This window comes from Lethenteron reissneri, chromosome 48 (assembly GCF_015708825.2).
Source record: "Lethenteron reissneri isolate LAM-NWPU_2019-01 chromosome 48, ASM1570882v1, whole genome shotgun sequence".
NCBI lineage: Eukaryota > Metazoa > Chordata > Hyperoartia > Petromyzontiformes > Petromyzontidae > Lethenteron > Lethenteron reissneri.
Genome location: NC_083826.1, coordinates 9,726,331 through 9,742,373, shown reverse-complemented (window position 1 = coordinate 9,742,373; position 16,043 = coordinate 9,726,331). Strand labels below are relative to the sequence as shown.

Sequence of the window (16,043 nt, the reverse complement as noted above, 5' to 3'; positions counted from 1 at the left end):
CCTCTCATCTCACTCTACGCACCTCCACGCACTCTCCTGCTCTCCCCTCTCAGCTCACTCTACTCTCCTCCGACGCACTCTCCTTACATCGTCCCATCTCATCTCCACTCTCTCCCCTCCACACACTCTCCTACCTCTCCCTCTCATCTCACTCTCCTCCCCTCCAACAACATTCTCCTACCTCTCCCCTCTCATTCTCACTCTACTCCCCTCCAAGCACTCTCCTGCCTCTCCCCTCGGTCATCTCCCTACTTCCCCTCTCACCCACTATCCTGCATCTCCACATCTCACTCTCACTGCCATCTCCCCTCTCATCTCACTCTCCTCCACACACTCTCCTACCTCTCCCCTCTCATCTCACTCCACTCCCCTCCACGCACTCTCCTGCCTCTCCCCACTCATCTCACTCTACTCCCCTCCACGCACTCTCCTGCCTCTCCCCTCTCATCTCACTCCACTCCCCTCTACGCACTCTCCTGCCTCTCCCCTCTCATCTCACTCCACTCCCCTCCACGCACTCTCCTGCCTCTCCCCTCTCATCTCACTCCACTCCCCTCCACGCACTCTCCTGCCTCTCCCCTCTCATCTCACTCTACTCCCCTCCACGCACTCTCCTGCCTCTCCCCACTCATCTCACTCTACTCCCCTCCACGCACTCTCCTGCCTCTCCCCTCTCATCTCACTCTACTCCCCTCCACGCTATCTCCTGCCTCTCCCCGCTCATCTCACTCTACTCCCCTCCACACGCCGCCTGCTCCAGCTACCAATCCCTTCTGTGGAAGTCCCCAGTCAATCGTCGCTTCGTCGAAGATCGCTCATTCTCCTCTGCTGCCCAAACTGTCTCGAATGTTTTGTTCTTACCCCCCCCCCCCCAAGCCATCCATGCTGTCAACTCCTGGCAACGTGGTCCCCCTACTGGCAGACTTTTGCCCATTTGCAGGCCGGTGCTCTTTACACACCGCGAAGGGACAGCTCCCATCGGAGTGGTGCCGATGCACGCCTGTAATCCAGCACTGTGGAGGCAGCGAGTGACGCATCACCACACCTGTCAACTCCTTATCAGGGCCCACCTCATCACAGACCAATTCAGACCTTATTGGTCACCCTGTGCCCTTGTAAATCTCAACGTGTGCGTCGCACACCACATTTTGTGAAACTACCTTGGCTCGCCAGCAGGGGTCAACAGCAAAATGTGACTAATCTCCATCTATTCCATTTGCGCGGGATAAAGTGTCATAGTTGCCAACCCATACGGTTTACCCGAATTCTTGTACAGAAAAAATAGTTTTCGGGTCCATACAGCGTATAGCCGTTTCAATACGGGCAAACACATTTGCCTATTTGTTTGCGTTTCTCCCTTGCGATGGGACTCTGTAGGATGAACGTTGCGATCCAAAGGGGCACAGGGTGACCAATACGGTCTGAATTGGTCTGAAATAAGGTAGGACGCTGATAAGGGGTTGACAGGTGTGGAGTGTTGCCCCCTTGCAGGCGTGGACATTTTTTTCCCCAGGTGCTCTTGACTCCTCCCGCTCGTTAATTGGCTGAACATATTCATCTTTGCGTATTTGCAGATTGTGCGGCATTGTGAGATCCAGTTGCATCAACGACGCTGCTATGTGAACACTCAATAGGGTTATTAATGTTATTGTGGAAATTATTATTGGCCGGACTGTTCTACAGCCCCAGAGGGCACTGGTCCGCTCGAGACCAGATGAGATGCATGCGATATGAGGCCCTCCCCAGTAGACATGCAACGATGGGCCAACGTTGCCCCGATGTCAACTAACGTTACCGGCAACGTCAGCCAACTTCAACTAACGTCGCCCTGACGTTAACCAACGTTGGCCCGAAGTTGGACCAACGTTGGCCCGACGTTGGGCCAACGTTGGTTCAACGTCAACTAATGTTGCCCCAACCTGAACCAACGTTGGGTCAACGTTGAGTCAACGTTGACCCAATGTCAACCAACGTTGGCTCAACGTCAACTAACGTGACCGGCAATGTCAGCCAACGTCAGCCAACGTCGCCCCGTCGTTGCGCGTTCACTGTCGTGGTGGTCGTGGTGGGCGCGAGAGCGCAGGCCTGCCGAGCGTGAGCATGCTGAGCCTGGCACACAACCGGCACTTCACGGCGCTGCACACGCGCAGCTTCGAGGGCCTGCCGTCCCTTCGCCTGCTCGACCTGTCGGCCTGCAACCTCTTCTCGCTGCCCGACCGCATCCTCCTGGAGCTGCACGCGCTGCGGGAGCTGCGCGCCTGGGGCAACCACATGCGCCGCGTGCCGGGCGCGGTGCAGGGCCTCTCGCGCCTCTCGCACCTCTACCTGGGGCAGAACAACATCGAGGCCGTGGCCTACAACTCGCTGCACGGCCTCGTGGGCCTCGTGCTGCTCGACCTGCAGGTGCGGCGCCTCTCGAACACCAACGGGTCACACCCAGGGGGGTCGGCAAACCTGCGGCTCCGGGTGGCCACGTCTCGTGTGTTCACCACGGTGGGCATTGCGGCTCTTGAAATATTGAGTTGGATTTTTTGTTTTAACCAATTCGAAAAAACAATTCGCTTTTCTTGTTATTTTGGTTACCGTCCCCTGGCGTAGTGACGACTTTATCAGCTCAGTGGGGGTGCGGCAAACGGTCAGGTGGGAGCCCCAGTATTTGATTTGTCTCTCACGGTGGTTGTCAACGGGGGTCCCAACCTCGTGGCTTTACCCACCGTGGAAGGGGGGGGGGGGGCAAGGCACCGCGTCCACCCATCGCCCGCTCGAGATGGGGGAAGCCGTACCGTCTGCAAGAGTGAGCGTGCAGGCAGTTGCACCTGCAGGTTAATATTGGGAAGCCACCGGAGCGATGCACTTGTAAACCACGTGTACCAGTGGTTCTTAACCTGGGGTGCAGGCAAGGCCGTAGCCATGGAGTCAACATTGGGGGGACCAAATCTTCCAGGGGATCTGGGGTCCGTCCCCCCCCCCCCCCCCCCCCCCAGAAAATAAAAATCTAAATTTGAAAACGAATTTCCTGCTTAAAATAAAATTCACTAACACATGGGATGGACTTTTTTTTACTAACAATGTCTAATAGTGTGTTATATTACATTACTGTTTTTTTACCTTTTCTTGTTTCATTGTATGTAATGGCAGAGATTAGGAATTAATAAAGTACAACCACAACCACAATCATATAAACAGAATTCTATTTTATAGCTATATATTGGGGGGAACATTTTGAGCATATTTGAATAATGGGGGGGGGGGGATGCGTCCCCCCCCCCCATATCTATATTATAATTACGGCCTTGGGTGCAGGCCCCCCCTAGGAGTGCGAGATGCCCTTTCTGGGAGTGCGAGGCATGGGCAGATTTTTTTAGAAGGCAAATCATCGAAAAACAAATTAAGCACGGACACGCAAGTACAACTACTTTGTTTCATCAAACCTTCCGTATTTATTAGCTTTCACTGCAAGACCGCGGTGAAGGTGAAGAACCACTGATCTAGATTGAAAACCCATTTCTTTAAATCTGCTTTTTGCTTGTCAGTTTGTTGTCCTTACCCCGCGCACATCCGATTAGCGCGGTTGGCTATCTACGGTGCGGAATAAGTTCTACATAATACAAATATACATGGCCCATACCGTGACGAGGACACCACCAGGTCACTCTGGAAAATGAGACTACCCTTGTCTCTTGAGTTCCCACAAGGTTCAACCAAATACACTTGAAACCTGAACTTGGCATATCTGGCAGCTCAATCAAGCATAACAACAACATACAGAATCACAATATTTAATTCTCCTGGAGGAATCCGATGAACTATAAAGCTCTTTTCACAGATGTCCAGTCGGGGCACGGGGTAATAACGTTACAATGCCAAACAAAACAAAAACATTCGTGCATGCAGGGCGGCACCTTTCCCTTTGCGTGTTCAGTATGTTGGAACTTCTTTCGCACCGTACGTAGCTCAGAGTCCTGGCTCGAGCTCCTCTCGGGTTGTGTTTGGGAGGGGGGGGGGGTCCATGCCGGAGATTCCCCGCTCAGGAAGAGAGTGAACTTGGGCAGGCCAGAGGGACATTTGCACACCTGTCAACCCCTTGTCAGTGCCCCACCTTATTACAGACCAATTCACACCTTATTGGTCACCACGTGCCCTTGTACATCTCAATGTTTATCCTATACACTACACTCTACACTACACTATACACTACACTATACACTACACTACTAGATACCTGTCAACCCCTTGTCAGTGCCCCACCTTATTACAGACCAATTTACACCTTATTGGTCACCACGTGCCCTTATCAATTGCAACATTCATCCTACAACAGACAATTATTTTGTATCCGTATTGAAACGGGTGTACGCCGTATGGACCTGATATCTCAATTTCCCTGTACAAGAACACGGGGTAAACCGTCTGGGTTGACCGCTATGCATTTGGTGGTGCAGGTCCCAGGCCATCACTCCATCTCGCGCCGGTCTCGCTCGCTCTCCATATCGTCATCAGTGCTGCGGGTCGCTGGACGATTTGCGGATATTGGCTCCTGGAAACTGCGTTCAGTAACTACGATTCAAATATAAACCCCAGCGTCATCACTGACACCCCCTTGCCCCCCCCCCCACCTCCCCAAAGACAAAGTCCCCCCGTATAGCCTTCAACAGACTGTTGGGGTAAGTGCTGGTAGCGAGTAGCACCTAGGAAGGCCGGCACGGCATACGTTGGGGGTGGGTGGCCAGCACCACGCCCGGCCTCCTTTGTTTCGCAAGTGGCGATATTTACACACCGCACCAGGTACTCATTTGTACTTATGTTTGTTGAACTTTTTCACACCGTACGTAGCCAACCCGTGCTAATCGGAGGTGCGAATTTTAGGCGGAGTCCACCTAGCGGAGGCCCAGAACCGGTTCAGATAATCGCCAGCGGTGTTGGCCGTGAGCGGGAATCGAACTCGGGTCACCGGGTTCCTTAGCGTGCCGCGTTAACCCCTGCGCCACCGCTCTCCTCCCCACCACCTCCAACCACGCGCAGGGCAACCACATCTCGGTGGTGCACAACAGCTCGTTCCACGACTGCTCGCACCTGGAGGACCTGTACCTCAACGACAACGAGATCTCCTCGCTGCCTCCCCTCGCCTTCATCGGCCTGCTCCGCCTGCGCCTGCTCAACCTCGGCGGGAACCGCCTGCGCGCCGTGACCGGCAGCTGGTTCTGGTCGCTGTCTGCGCTGCGCGAGCTCTACCTGGACCGCAACGAGCTGTCCACGCTGGACGCCGGCGCCTTCCGCCAGCTGGGAGTGCTGAACTCGCTGCACCTCAACCACAACAACCTCACGTGGCTGTCCCAGGAGGCCCTCGCAGGTGGCTCGAAGCGTTCGCGCGCGAGGACGCTCCAACAACGGCGTTCGTCAAAGAGCGCTGCTTTGCGTGGGGAGGGCAGGGGGGGGGGAGGTTAAAGGGAAAAACATGTAATGATGGAGGGTCATTGCCCAGAATGTCGCCTGTTATCATCATCACGATCCATGCGCAGATATCCTGTAGGCTTCCACAGCACGTCATTTGTTTCCACTTTCCTCTGTCTTGTGCCAATATGCTCAATACACCTCTAAGATATCACCCATATCGCCTATGATAGCGGTTCCCAACCTTTTGGAGCGTGCCGACCCCTTTTCAACCTCCAAACATTTCTCGGGCTACCACGACCGCACCAATCGCCGCGCCTGTAACGAGCACGGCTGTGGCTATGTACGGCGCGAAAGAAGTACGCATATGCTACGAGTTACTCGAAATCGCATTTCCTCGCGAGTGACGAGTAGGACCCCCCCCCCCCCCCGTACGTTGCAGGCCTGACGTCGCTGCAGCGCATCTACCTCTTCCGCAACCCGTGGCACTGCACGTGCGCGCTGCGCTGGTTGCGCGGCTGGGCGCCGGCGCTCGGCGTCAGGGTCCGCGACGTCACCTGCGCCTCCCCCGAGTCGGCCGCCGGCCTGGAGCTGAGCGCGGTGCCGTTCCGCTACACGGACGCCCGCGAGTGCCGCCCCGGGTTCCAGCGGGCGGCGGCGGCGGTGCCGGCGCGGCCGAGCGAGGGGCGGCTGAGCGCGATGCTGTCGCGCATGCTGCTCGAGACGTTCAAGAACGCGAGCGGCGCGGCCAACGCCTCTGACGGGACCAACGGCGGCGGAGTTTGGGGAAACTGGACCGACGGCGCCACCTCCGCCTCCTCCGTCTCCTCCAGCGCGAGTCTGCTGGCGTTGGCGGTGGTCGTCGTCGCCGCCGCCGCCGCGGTGTGTCCGCCGTGACTGTAGCCGGCGTTGGCCTTCGTTGGCCTGCAGTTACTCGACGAGGTGGCACGGCCGGAGATGCCGAGCGTTATTTGGGAGCGGAGCCGCCGGGAGCCGGGCTTTGGCTCGCTTGCGCTCGGCGGAGCTGCGCGATGTCGTGTGCACGGAGTGAAGCGTACTGCTGAAGGTGACGGGAAAAGGTGCAGGCCACGAGATTGTTGCTTTTTTTTCTAACACCAATGCTGGCGGAAAGAGCCTCCACTCGAGGGAGCTCTGAGAGGGTATTTTTGGCCTCCTTCTCCACACGGGCCAAAGATGGAGGCACAGCACTTTCCAGCTTCGAACCACCACACGCGACCTCCCCACTGTGGCGTGCCCATTTATACCGCTGGGTCGACAAGAGGCAGAGGGATTTAATACATTTGTGCATTGTTTCAACTGCTATTCCGGGAGAGACCTGGATTGCAAGTCTGGTATGCCAACCATTACATCATGGTAGCAGACTGTAGAGTTATTTTGTTCATCGCAAAAGCTGGGCTGGTTTTAATCTGAGCGCAGTTCGTTAAAAGCTTCACTCTTTCAAGGGTATGATTCACGTGGATGTGGTGGCAATGGCCCTCATCTAATTTTGGGCCAGATTTGTTGCAATGCCTCCAACCCCAACACACGGGCAAATCACCAAAAACTTACATTTGCTTGACTTGTTTAGTTTTAGATGTAAATCTGGTTCCAAAAATCTGTTTGAAAAATCGAGATGTGTGTTCACGCAATGGCAACCCAATCTACAGTTTTAATTTTAGTGACCAACTAATTTTTTTGTAACCACGATTCGCTGAACGATGCTAAGGCCATGATCCCAGATCAAATGTTTTTTGTTGCTGCCAATATCTTTAAATACACCAACTTGTGTCACCAAATATTTGCCACCGCCCGTGGTACCCAATTCTACTCTGGCCGCCTGGACTCTAAGTGGAATGCAATGTATTTATCCACAACGTGAGTGATGCAGTGTGCATGCTAACACCCTCTAACGTTGCATGTTATGGCCAGGTGAAGCAAAACGTGTCGAGAGATTAACATTCGAGGTCTACTAGGGGAACTGTGGGAGGTGGGGGGCTTGGCAAGGGCTTCCATCCAGCAGGGGATTTGACTATGGATGACGCCGAATGGCACCGACATGAGCATTCTTCCATCCGGCAACGGACAAATGGTGGACGGTTAAAAAAATTCAAACAAAGACTGAATACGGACGCACGTAAAAGTTACTTAATAATGTATTTAAAAGTACATCACAGCAAATGAAACAGTCGCTTTGTCGAATCGCACTTTACATGTCAGTATTTGATTTATTCAACGCAATATTATTTTCAATGTGTAAACGTTTAGAATCGTGTTAGGTTACAATCATTTTGTACATAACACATGAAATATACACAGTAGGGCACATCAAAGGATGTCTACTGCAAGTCTTAATGGAAATAATATACAGGCAGACCTCGCTGAGCATTCAAGATGCATTCCTGGAGAAATGAGCGCTTATCAAATCGGCGCTAAGAAGGGCGTCTTTATACCATTGTACATGCGTTGCCGAGCCCTTTATTTCTTAAATGTGAGCAACAGCAATAATAATAATAATACAGACGGCAAAATAGGATTTCATTAATAAAATGAATAGTTAATAACATCAGTATTATGTACTGTTACTCACGAGTTCATTCTACTTTACTCCGCCTACAAGGCAGCGGTGGTGGGAGCTGCTGCTGCTGCTGCTGCTGCTCGCCTCGTCATTGTCGCAGAATGTGATCCAGGACCCCCGTGGTCTTAGTGATGCCCGTGGTCGACATTTACTGTGGCGAGGTTTCTTTTAGGTGGAACCTGAGGACTCGGCCCTGGGTCTCGCGAGTTCTCACCAGAGAAGGGGGGAAAAATACTAAAACTTGGTTTTAAAAAAGTAATCGTGACTACGAATCGTGATAATCTTCGGGGATGGATGGGGGTCTTGCGTCGCTCTCATTGGCTGAGCGGGATGGGGGGCCGGGGACGCTTCCCTCGACCGGCACTGCTGCGCGCATTCCCACTCGTAAAAGATGACTGTGGATTTTTTGGGTTTCATTGAATTTTTATTGTAGAAAAACTAAAATTTTCTAGGGACAGAGCGCTACAGTGAAATGAGTGTTCTATGGGCCCACGCTAAGCGGGGTCTGCCTGTATCGCTTCGCATAGTTTGTTCAAATGATGCGTACGCATTGCCCCCGTGTCTGTTGTCGCACACTTTATGCACGCAATTAAAAAACTCTCTCCCGTACTCTCTCAATATCCCCTCGACTGGTAATTCAATGGATGTACATAGTTCATAAAAAAGCGTGGCCTGTTATACGGTCCCACCCATGTATAAGTGTTGTTTGGGGGAACGCTAACAGTGAACAAAAAACGTGACATTCGCACTCCCAAACATCAGGGATTGAGCAGCATTCCATGTAATACCAACTGCACATTATCTGCAACTCCACGATGAGCAGGAACATCAAGACGAGCTGGTTCCTAGTTTAACGCGGCGCAATAACTAATGCAGCGCGCACTGGATTGTGGGTTCCAGAATTGGCTCGCGATTTTTGGCAGTTTCAGTGGTGTGTGTGTGGTTTAACTTTATTTTAATGTTGTTTCTCCTTTTTCTGAAATCAAAAAATTCAATACAAATAAGATAACAAATTGTAAAACGGGCTAAAATGTGGTTTTCGTGGCAACAACATCAACTTGTTAATTGATATACCGGGGCACTCCCCACCCCCCGAACTAGGAGACACTGTGAATATGACAGAGGCACTTGGATCAGGTTCACCGCAGGGATGCTTGTCATGGGCCTTGTAAAGCGCCATTGCGTCCGTTCTCCCTTTAGGTCTTCCAGAAACTTTCGGAGAGATACCCGCTCGCTTGGGGCACGACTCGACGGGCAATACACCTCTGTAGACAAAAACACACAACACACACATGGCGATTCATATCAGTCGTGAGTTGTATGGTTTGAGTAGAGGGAGCTTGGCAATCTAATCCTCCAACTTCTTGTCATGAGCCCTGGTGGAAGGTGATCAACAACGACAACAATGTGGGAAGTAATAAGAGTGCCCGGAGAAAACCCCACACACACGAGGGGAAAACACTCGAAGCCCTGCCATCCCCTGACCACCTGGCAGCATGCCCATAAGGTGTGCAGAGCATGCTCACGAAACAGACGCATTTCAATTTCTAAAATATTTGCGTCATCTCACCTTCAATCGATCAATTCATCTTTATTTTACGTGCCAATATTGCCCTCGAAAAAAGTCGGCGACAGTGGGCATGACAACACAGAACGTCACGATCTCAGAGGCTAACACCGATCGAGCAAAGTAAATTGCTACCGTGCGTAACGAATAGCATATGAAAGGTGAGTAGTAAATAAATAATAAGTACGGGAAGGCAAGTCTGAATAGACGTCTTGCACAGGCCACGGAATTTGGATTGTTAAGCCTTAAGACAACGTTACTCATCTTGTTGCAACAATCTTGATTTGAAGCTTTCGTGACTGCAGGAATCCATACTCTTGGGTTCTTTCGGTAAAGTCACGTAGGTAGAACAATAATAGATTGCGACGTTTCGATCGCAACACAAGCAAATCGTCATCAGGTGGGACAACCACAGCGAGAAACAACTGCTGAAGTAGGCGAAAGGTCTGCCGTGGCACGAGGTTATATAGGACTCGGCAGTAGGGAGGGAGAGAGAAGGGGCGGGGCGGGGGAGGAGGCGGGGCAGAAAGTGGACCCCGCAGCAGCACCCGGGTCAGTGGAGTAAAGTGGGCCACCGCAGCAGCACGAGAGAGATCGGCTGCAGGGGGGAGAGAGATGACATGAAGGTGCCGCCCTGCAAGGACTTGCTTATGCTACTGCAGAAAGGCCACCACTTTAAAGGAGTGCAACAGGTCATGATGCCCCGTTCAGAGGTTATGGAGCACACAATCTTCCACGCTTGCCAGACGTCAACGAACGAGGTGGAAATACCCGCAATTTATCCCACGACACGTGACCTACCGACAGACTGTAGGTGTACACATTCATATTGCTGGGTTGGCAGAGTGAGTTTTTTTATAAACTGGCCCAAAAAGTTGATTGTGGATTTAATATTGCCTACAAAAACTTACGAGTTAAGTAACATTTACCCATTTGAACTGACCAGGCTGGGGGAATGAATCGAAGCTGCAACCTCTGGATGGCAAATTATTTGACCATCCTGCATTGGCAGCAGTGCACAAGCGCCGATAACAAAAAGAAAACCAACATTCATCAATAAAACTGTGGCCTTGAAAGGAAATATATATCATAGCAACGTTTTGGGCAATGGGCCATCCCCGTAACACATTTGATGTGCTACGGTGATGGGCCCACTGCCAGAAATTTCGCAGATTATTATTTTCCTTTACAGGAAGTGTCATCGTTTGCATGTATGTAGAACTTCTTTTGCACCGTACGTAGCCAACCTTGCTCATCGGAGGTGCGACTGCATGCGTTGGGTTGACGAATGCGTTGAGTATTTCTGGTTGCGCGAGGTCAGTGTGCCAAACATTGGCATTGCGGCAGTGTATGTTGTAACATAACCTGCATGTAAACGGGCAATCAAAACGCTCGTCGCCGAATGTGGTACCTCGACAAAGAGTTTCAGCCTGCTGACTGATCCCATCTGCGCGGGACTTGACACCTTCTCGATTCTGAAAGACGGACCAAAACCAGACTTCGGTGAGGTTGTGTGCACATCCAGAGATAACTTCGATGCTTACAAGCCATACGCTCTTTTAGGTACTACATCTGCATCAGGGCTCAGCTGTTGGCAGCTTAATAAATGAAATTGTCCAAGTCACTGCTACTAACAAAGAGTGGAAATCTGGACTTGTGTGCCAGAGTTTACAATTCACATCGAACATATTACTACAGTGTGCAAGGATAAAATCTTTAAATGATGAGAAACCCCAATTAGAAGAGAATAGTGCAGGCTAGAAAACCCAAAGTTTCAAACATTATGCGAATGTGTAAAAAGCACGCAGTCACTGTGCATTATGCAACAAAAACAAACAGCATCTCCGGAAGCAGTACATTGTGGTCCTCGCCTGAGATCACCATCAAAATAAATTTGAGCAAATATGACGGACTGACAGCAGCAGGTGATGATCTAAGACAAGAGGACTACAGTGCAGTTCTTCAGGAAACACTTGGTGGTTTAGCTACCTAGGCAAGTATTCTTCGATGATGAAAAACAGCAGCTTCCAGAACTGGCTGCAGTATGCACGCTCCATGGCGTTACCCGCCACCTGCTCACACACCCACCAGGAACACAGAAACAAGTTACATCAGTCTCGATTTCTCTCAACTACACTGCAACTGATGGGGGAGGGAGCAGTGGTGCAGTGGTTAGCGCACTCAGTGATGAATGTGGAAACTGCCGATCCATAACTTGCCATGGCTCCCATCAGTGGCGAGTGCCCTTGCGGTGACAGAAGTGACTGAATGCACTTAATTAGAAGCACGGTATTGCCAGGGTGAAAACATTTCCCTCTAGGACCTGACTAATGCAGCTCAGATGCTTGCAGTGAATGGAGAAATACCGTTCTTGGGCCCTTTCAAGGTGGAAGGCCACACGTGACCATGGGTTGTATGAAACAAAGTCTTGTGCCCTAGCCCACACACTGTCGGTTCCTCACCCGTTTCAATAGAATCCCTCTTTAACTAAGAGTCAACTGGCATGACCAAAGTGGTCTGTTGAGGATCCGTTCATGTGATTGTGAGCGATGCCCAGAACCAAAAACCTTTAGCTTCTTGATCAATGGAATGAATCAGGTTTGAAACAAACAAATATCGACACGAAAACAACAGCTTGCAGCATGGAAAGGTACGCGACCACGGGTCGATGTGACATCAGGTTAATGTACTGAGACCAACAGCCGGAAGATTATCAGCAGGTGTAGGTGTGTACGTCCAAATGTGTGTCCATGTGCTTACATTTGTGCACGTATCCGTGCTCATGTATGTTCAGGCTTATGTACACACGTGTGCGCGCGTCTGTGTGTGTGTGTGTGCATGTTACGTGCACGCGTTCATGCGCGTGCGTCTGTCCCTTGCATGTGCTTGTGTGTTCTACATGTGTTCCCATGTGTCCACTTGCATTCCGTAATATGTGGGCTATGCTTTGGTACTTGTGCACATGTGCGTGTGTAAACACGCGTGCCCACATGCATGCATGCACGGATGTACGAGTATGTCCTGTACATTATGTGTGCAAACGACCATGAGTATACCTGCACGTGTGTGTGTGTGCATGTGTGCTTGCTTGTGCGTCTCACTCCGAATTAGTCGAGCGGCATTATTTTTTCATCATCTGCGTAATGCTGTGTGGAAGCTACCTATGAAGCTTTGGGTTTTCTCAGCCACAGTTGTGCCCTCCCTTTTCTACGCTTGCGAAACATGAAGCCCTCTAAAGGGACATCTGCGCTGGTTTGAAACATTCAGGCTAGCCTGCCTACGATCCATTATGGGCTAAACCAGACTGGATTGTGTGAGGCACTCACATCCTTCAAAGATCTCGACACAGTCCCATCAGTGAGCTCCTCCAGCAAACGAGGCTGCCTTGGCTGGGTCACGTAACACGCATGCCCAGCCACAGCATGCCCAAGTAGCTTGTTTGGCTGGATAGATGGGGCTAAACGGGCACAGCATGGGCTATAGAAGAGATGGACTGATGCGGTACAGATTGATTTGGAGCTGATTCGACTCGCCGAAGACTGGTACCAGCAGTGTCAAGATCGGCCTCTGTGGAAGAGGTTTGGCAGTCGCCCTCCAGCAATAATGGAGAGCAGACGAGCGACGTGGACACAACAACGAGCAGAGTGTCGGGCGGCTCAAACGCAGGAAGTTGACGCAGCGGAGAGCACAGGTGGTGCATCTGCAAGTCATCTTAGTCTGTCAACCCATGGGTCTGTTCCGTGACCTCCTGCCAGCGGGCCTTCGACACTTCACGTGGCGTGCGCACCTAGCGTTGCACAAGCACTGTGGTGACATCACCGCCACTTAGTGAACGGTGGTTGTTCTTGTTGTACTTCTGTGTTATGAACCTAACCACCCGAGTTCAATTCCCGCTCACAACCAATAACAGTGGAGAATGTATAAAGTAGTCCTCCTGGGCCTCCCGAAGTCGACTCAGCCCTTGAATGAGTAACTGGTTGTTATTTTTATACCTACGTGACTTTACCGAAAGAACCAAAGAGTATGGATTCCTGCAGTCACGAAAGCTTCAAATCAAGATTTAACTGGTTGTGGTGTGTATATATCAGCCTTGGGGAGACAAAGGTGGTTGGGCATGGTGTTGATCACGCAGCCCCCCGTGTGCCGTGCCTTCACAAGTGCTTGCTAACAACAATTGCCTAAACAGTCTGTACTTGTGCATACCTCGAGGAAGTCAAAGAGCATGGTGGCAGAGATGTCGGACACTGGCTCCAAGTTCAGCATTTGTGCAATCCACCGCCAGCCGTACTGCAAGCCATGGGGATGGCTCTGTTACACACACGCACATAGCTCTGTTACGCAAAAACATGAACAGCACACACGGAGCACGCAGTGTAGCGCTCATCAGCACGTAAGAGGAGGCAATGTTGATGCTCTCACAGTCCCTATCTCCCCCTCCCCCTTTCCCATTAGCATTTATTCCTATGGGGGAAAAAATCCTCGTTATACAGCGTTTCGTTATAAGTCGAAACTTTCCAGTCCCTAACCCCGACGTATGAATGTGCCTAGAGTAGAAAGCATTCAACAAGATCCTTAAGATGCGGGGATGCAGATCTTCTCTGCAATCCCAGGTCGAGGCTTCAGTTTATTGGTGACCGAGATTTTTCCTGTCTTGCCCCCAGGCTATGGAAAGTTCTTCCACAAGATATCAGGGATCTCTGTGGGGACATTTTAAAATGCGTCTTAAAACCGACTTATACACTTCCGCTTATTAAACTTTTAGTTCGATGAGTAAATGAATTTTTGTGTATTCATAATATAATTATTTATATACTGAGTGTCTGCTGCATCTGTGTCCTGTACAGCGTTTTGAGATCCTTGACGAATGTAATTATTATAGTAATTAACCTGGCACAACCGTACCTTGTTCGTGCTGGGAGAGGGCACGGGCGTGGCGATGATGGCTGCGTAGAGGCGCATCATGCCCGACATACGGTTGAGGAAGAGGTCCTGTTTCTCGAGTGTCTTGCCATCGTAACAGTAACCAAGGCTCCTGCGGGTAAGAGAGACAGGATAGGGGCACCAGTCAAGCAAGAATATTGGCACAAGGCCCAGCTGTCCTGGGTTTGAATCCGAGTTTCAGGTGGCTGCTATTAAACCGCATTCTCAAGTGTGCCGAGTTGACGAGCTCAGTCCACTCACAAATGACTGCGGAAAAAATTGTAATATGACGTTGGATTATTCCTTCTGTGAGAATTAAAACAATTTGTCTGATTGTCACCAATCGCCCCTCACCCATCACCGTTACTAGGCTGCCACTCAATTTGCATATGGAATTTTTTTTTAGTTTTCTGGGATCACAACCTCTCATTTTGTTACTTCTAATGCAAAAGTCAAATGTTGAAAATATCATTCAACTCTGTTAATATTCACAGGTCGCTCAGCCTCCCACTTTACTTATCTCTATCTGTGCCTACACTACGACGACTTGATGCATTGCCTACAATGCACGTTTCAAACGTGTTGAGCAACCAATAAATATCGATAAGATTGCCTTTAACTCCAAAGCACCTCAGTGCAACAGGCGAATGAATGAAACCAGGAGATGTAACCCTGATAATAACAAAACTTGAATTTCGAGCGACACCCTAACCGATCACCAAACACTGCTTCTCTCGCGCGCCCCTCATCCCCCACGTACCGGGCTTCGCCATTACCTGAAAAAGTCCTCTTGGTTCTGCCCTGGCGTGGGAAGGTTGAAGACGGGCACGGTGTAGGGGCACTTGCGGTGCATGTGAGCGAGGAGGAGCTCCCCGAGGGCCGGGTGGCGGTCCCACAGGCTTATGGCGACGGCCGCGATGGGGAACGCCGCCTTGTGCTGCGACGCCACCTCCTCCTCTCCTTGTTTCTGCAGAGGCACGGAGGAACAGCGGGCAAACAGACGCACTGCCTTGAGCTATCCTCTGCTGGACGAACTGCCATACAAAGCCGAGGAGCAGATTTTCGTGGACGACGACGACAAAGTGGATGAATGGGCATGTGGGGTGTGTTTGAACGGCGAACAAAATGCGAGTTTCCCATCGACTTTGTTTAATCAGGTGAGGACTCAACAGACCAGGGTAGTATCGTTTGCAAGAGTCGCATGAGTCTGCTGCACCCTGGTCTACCAACCCCTTCATGGTCTGGCCCCACCACAGCTTGACACGCTTGTACCTCTCTACGTGTCGCCTTCTCGCCCTCCACGTTCTCAATCTTTGTCGTCTCTCTCTGTTGTTCCTAATTCTCCTCCTTGCGCTAAATCCACGCTTTCACTATTCATCTCTTGTCACCCCCCTTCACTGGAACAAACTTCCCACCACATTAAGCGGCCGCCTTCGCTCGCTAGTTTCCGCTCCTCACTGAAACCTCACTTATTTTCCGTAGCTCACCCCACGACCCTTTAAATCTCCCCCTCATAACCACACCACCATTACTGTTCCCCTCTTCATATTCCCATGCTATGCCTTTCACTCATTCCCCATTCATTCGATA

The 16,043-nt window shown here is 51.0% G+C and overlaps 2 protein-coding genes across 2 annotated transcripts in view; one reads left to right on the top strand and one right to left on the bottom strand.

The window, feature by feature from the left end:
* Positions 1-992: 992 nt before the first annotated feature.
* LOC133354717 (nyctalopin-like) lies at positions 993-7,569 on the top strand. The gene is made up of 4 exons (XM_061571771.1): positions 993-1,002; positions 2,084-2,403; positions 5,023-5,350; positions 5,834-7,569. Exons 1-4 carry the CDS (start codon positions 993-995, stop codon positions 6,286-6,288), a joined length of 1,113 nt encoding a protein of 370 aa, XP_061427755.1. The 3' UTR covers positions 6,289-7,569.
* The window catches only part of GLE1 (GLE1 RNA export mediator), a 27,198-nt gene continuing 18,683 nt past the window's right edge, over positions 7,529-16,043 (bottom strand). Inside the window, exons 12-17 of the mRNA XM_061571569.1 lie at positions 15,230-15,420; positions 14,436-14,565; positions 13,737-13,841; positions 11,523-11,605; positions 10,945-11,008; positions 7,529-9,231 (exon numbers count right to left, since the gene is read on the bottom strand). Of these exons, the coding sequence (XP_061427553.1) occupies positions 9,163-9,231; positions 10,945-11,008; positions 11,523-11,605; positions 13,737-13,841; positions 14,436-14,565; positions 15,230-15,420 (642 nt within the window). The 3' untranslated portion in view covers positions 7,529-9,162. The remainder of the gene's footprint in view (positions 9,232-10,944; positions 11,009-11,522; positions 11,606-13,736; positions 13,842-14,435; positions 14,566-15,229; positions 15,421-16,043) is intronic.

Bases quoted from the DNA above. Each gene is read 5' to 3' on its own strand.
- LOC133354717 (XM_061571771.1), top strand. The intron at 2,404-5,022 runs GTGCGGCGCCTC...AACCACGCGCAG, and splicing joins TCGTGCTGCTCGACCTGCAG to GGCAACCACATCTCGGTGGT. The intron at 5,351-5,833 runs GTGGCTCGAAGC...CGTACGTTGCAG, and splicing joins GTCCCAGGAGGCCCTCGCAG to GCCTGACGTCGCTGCAGCGC.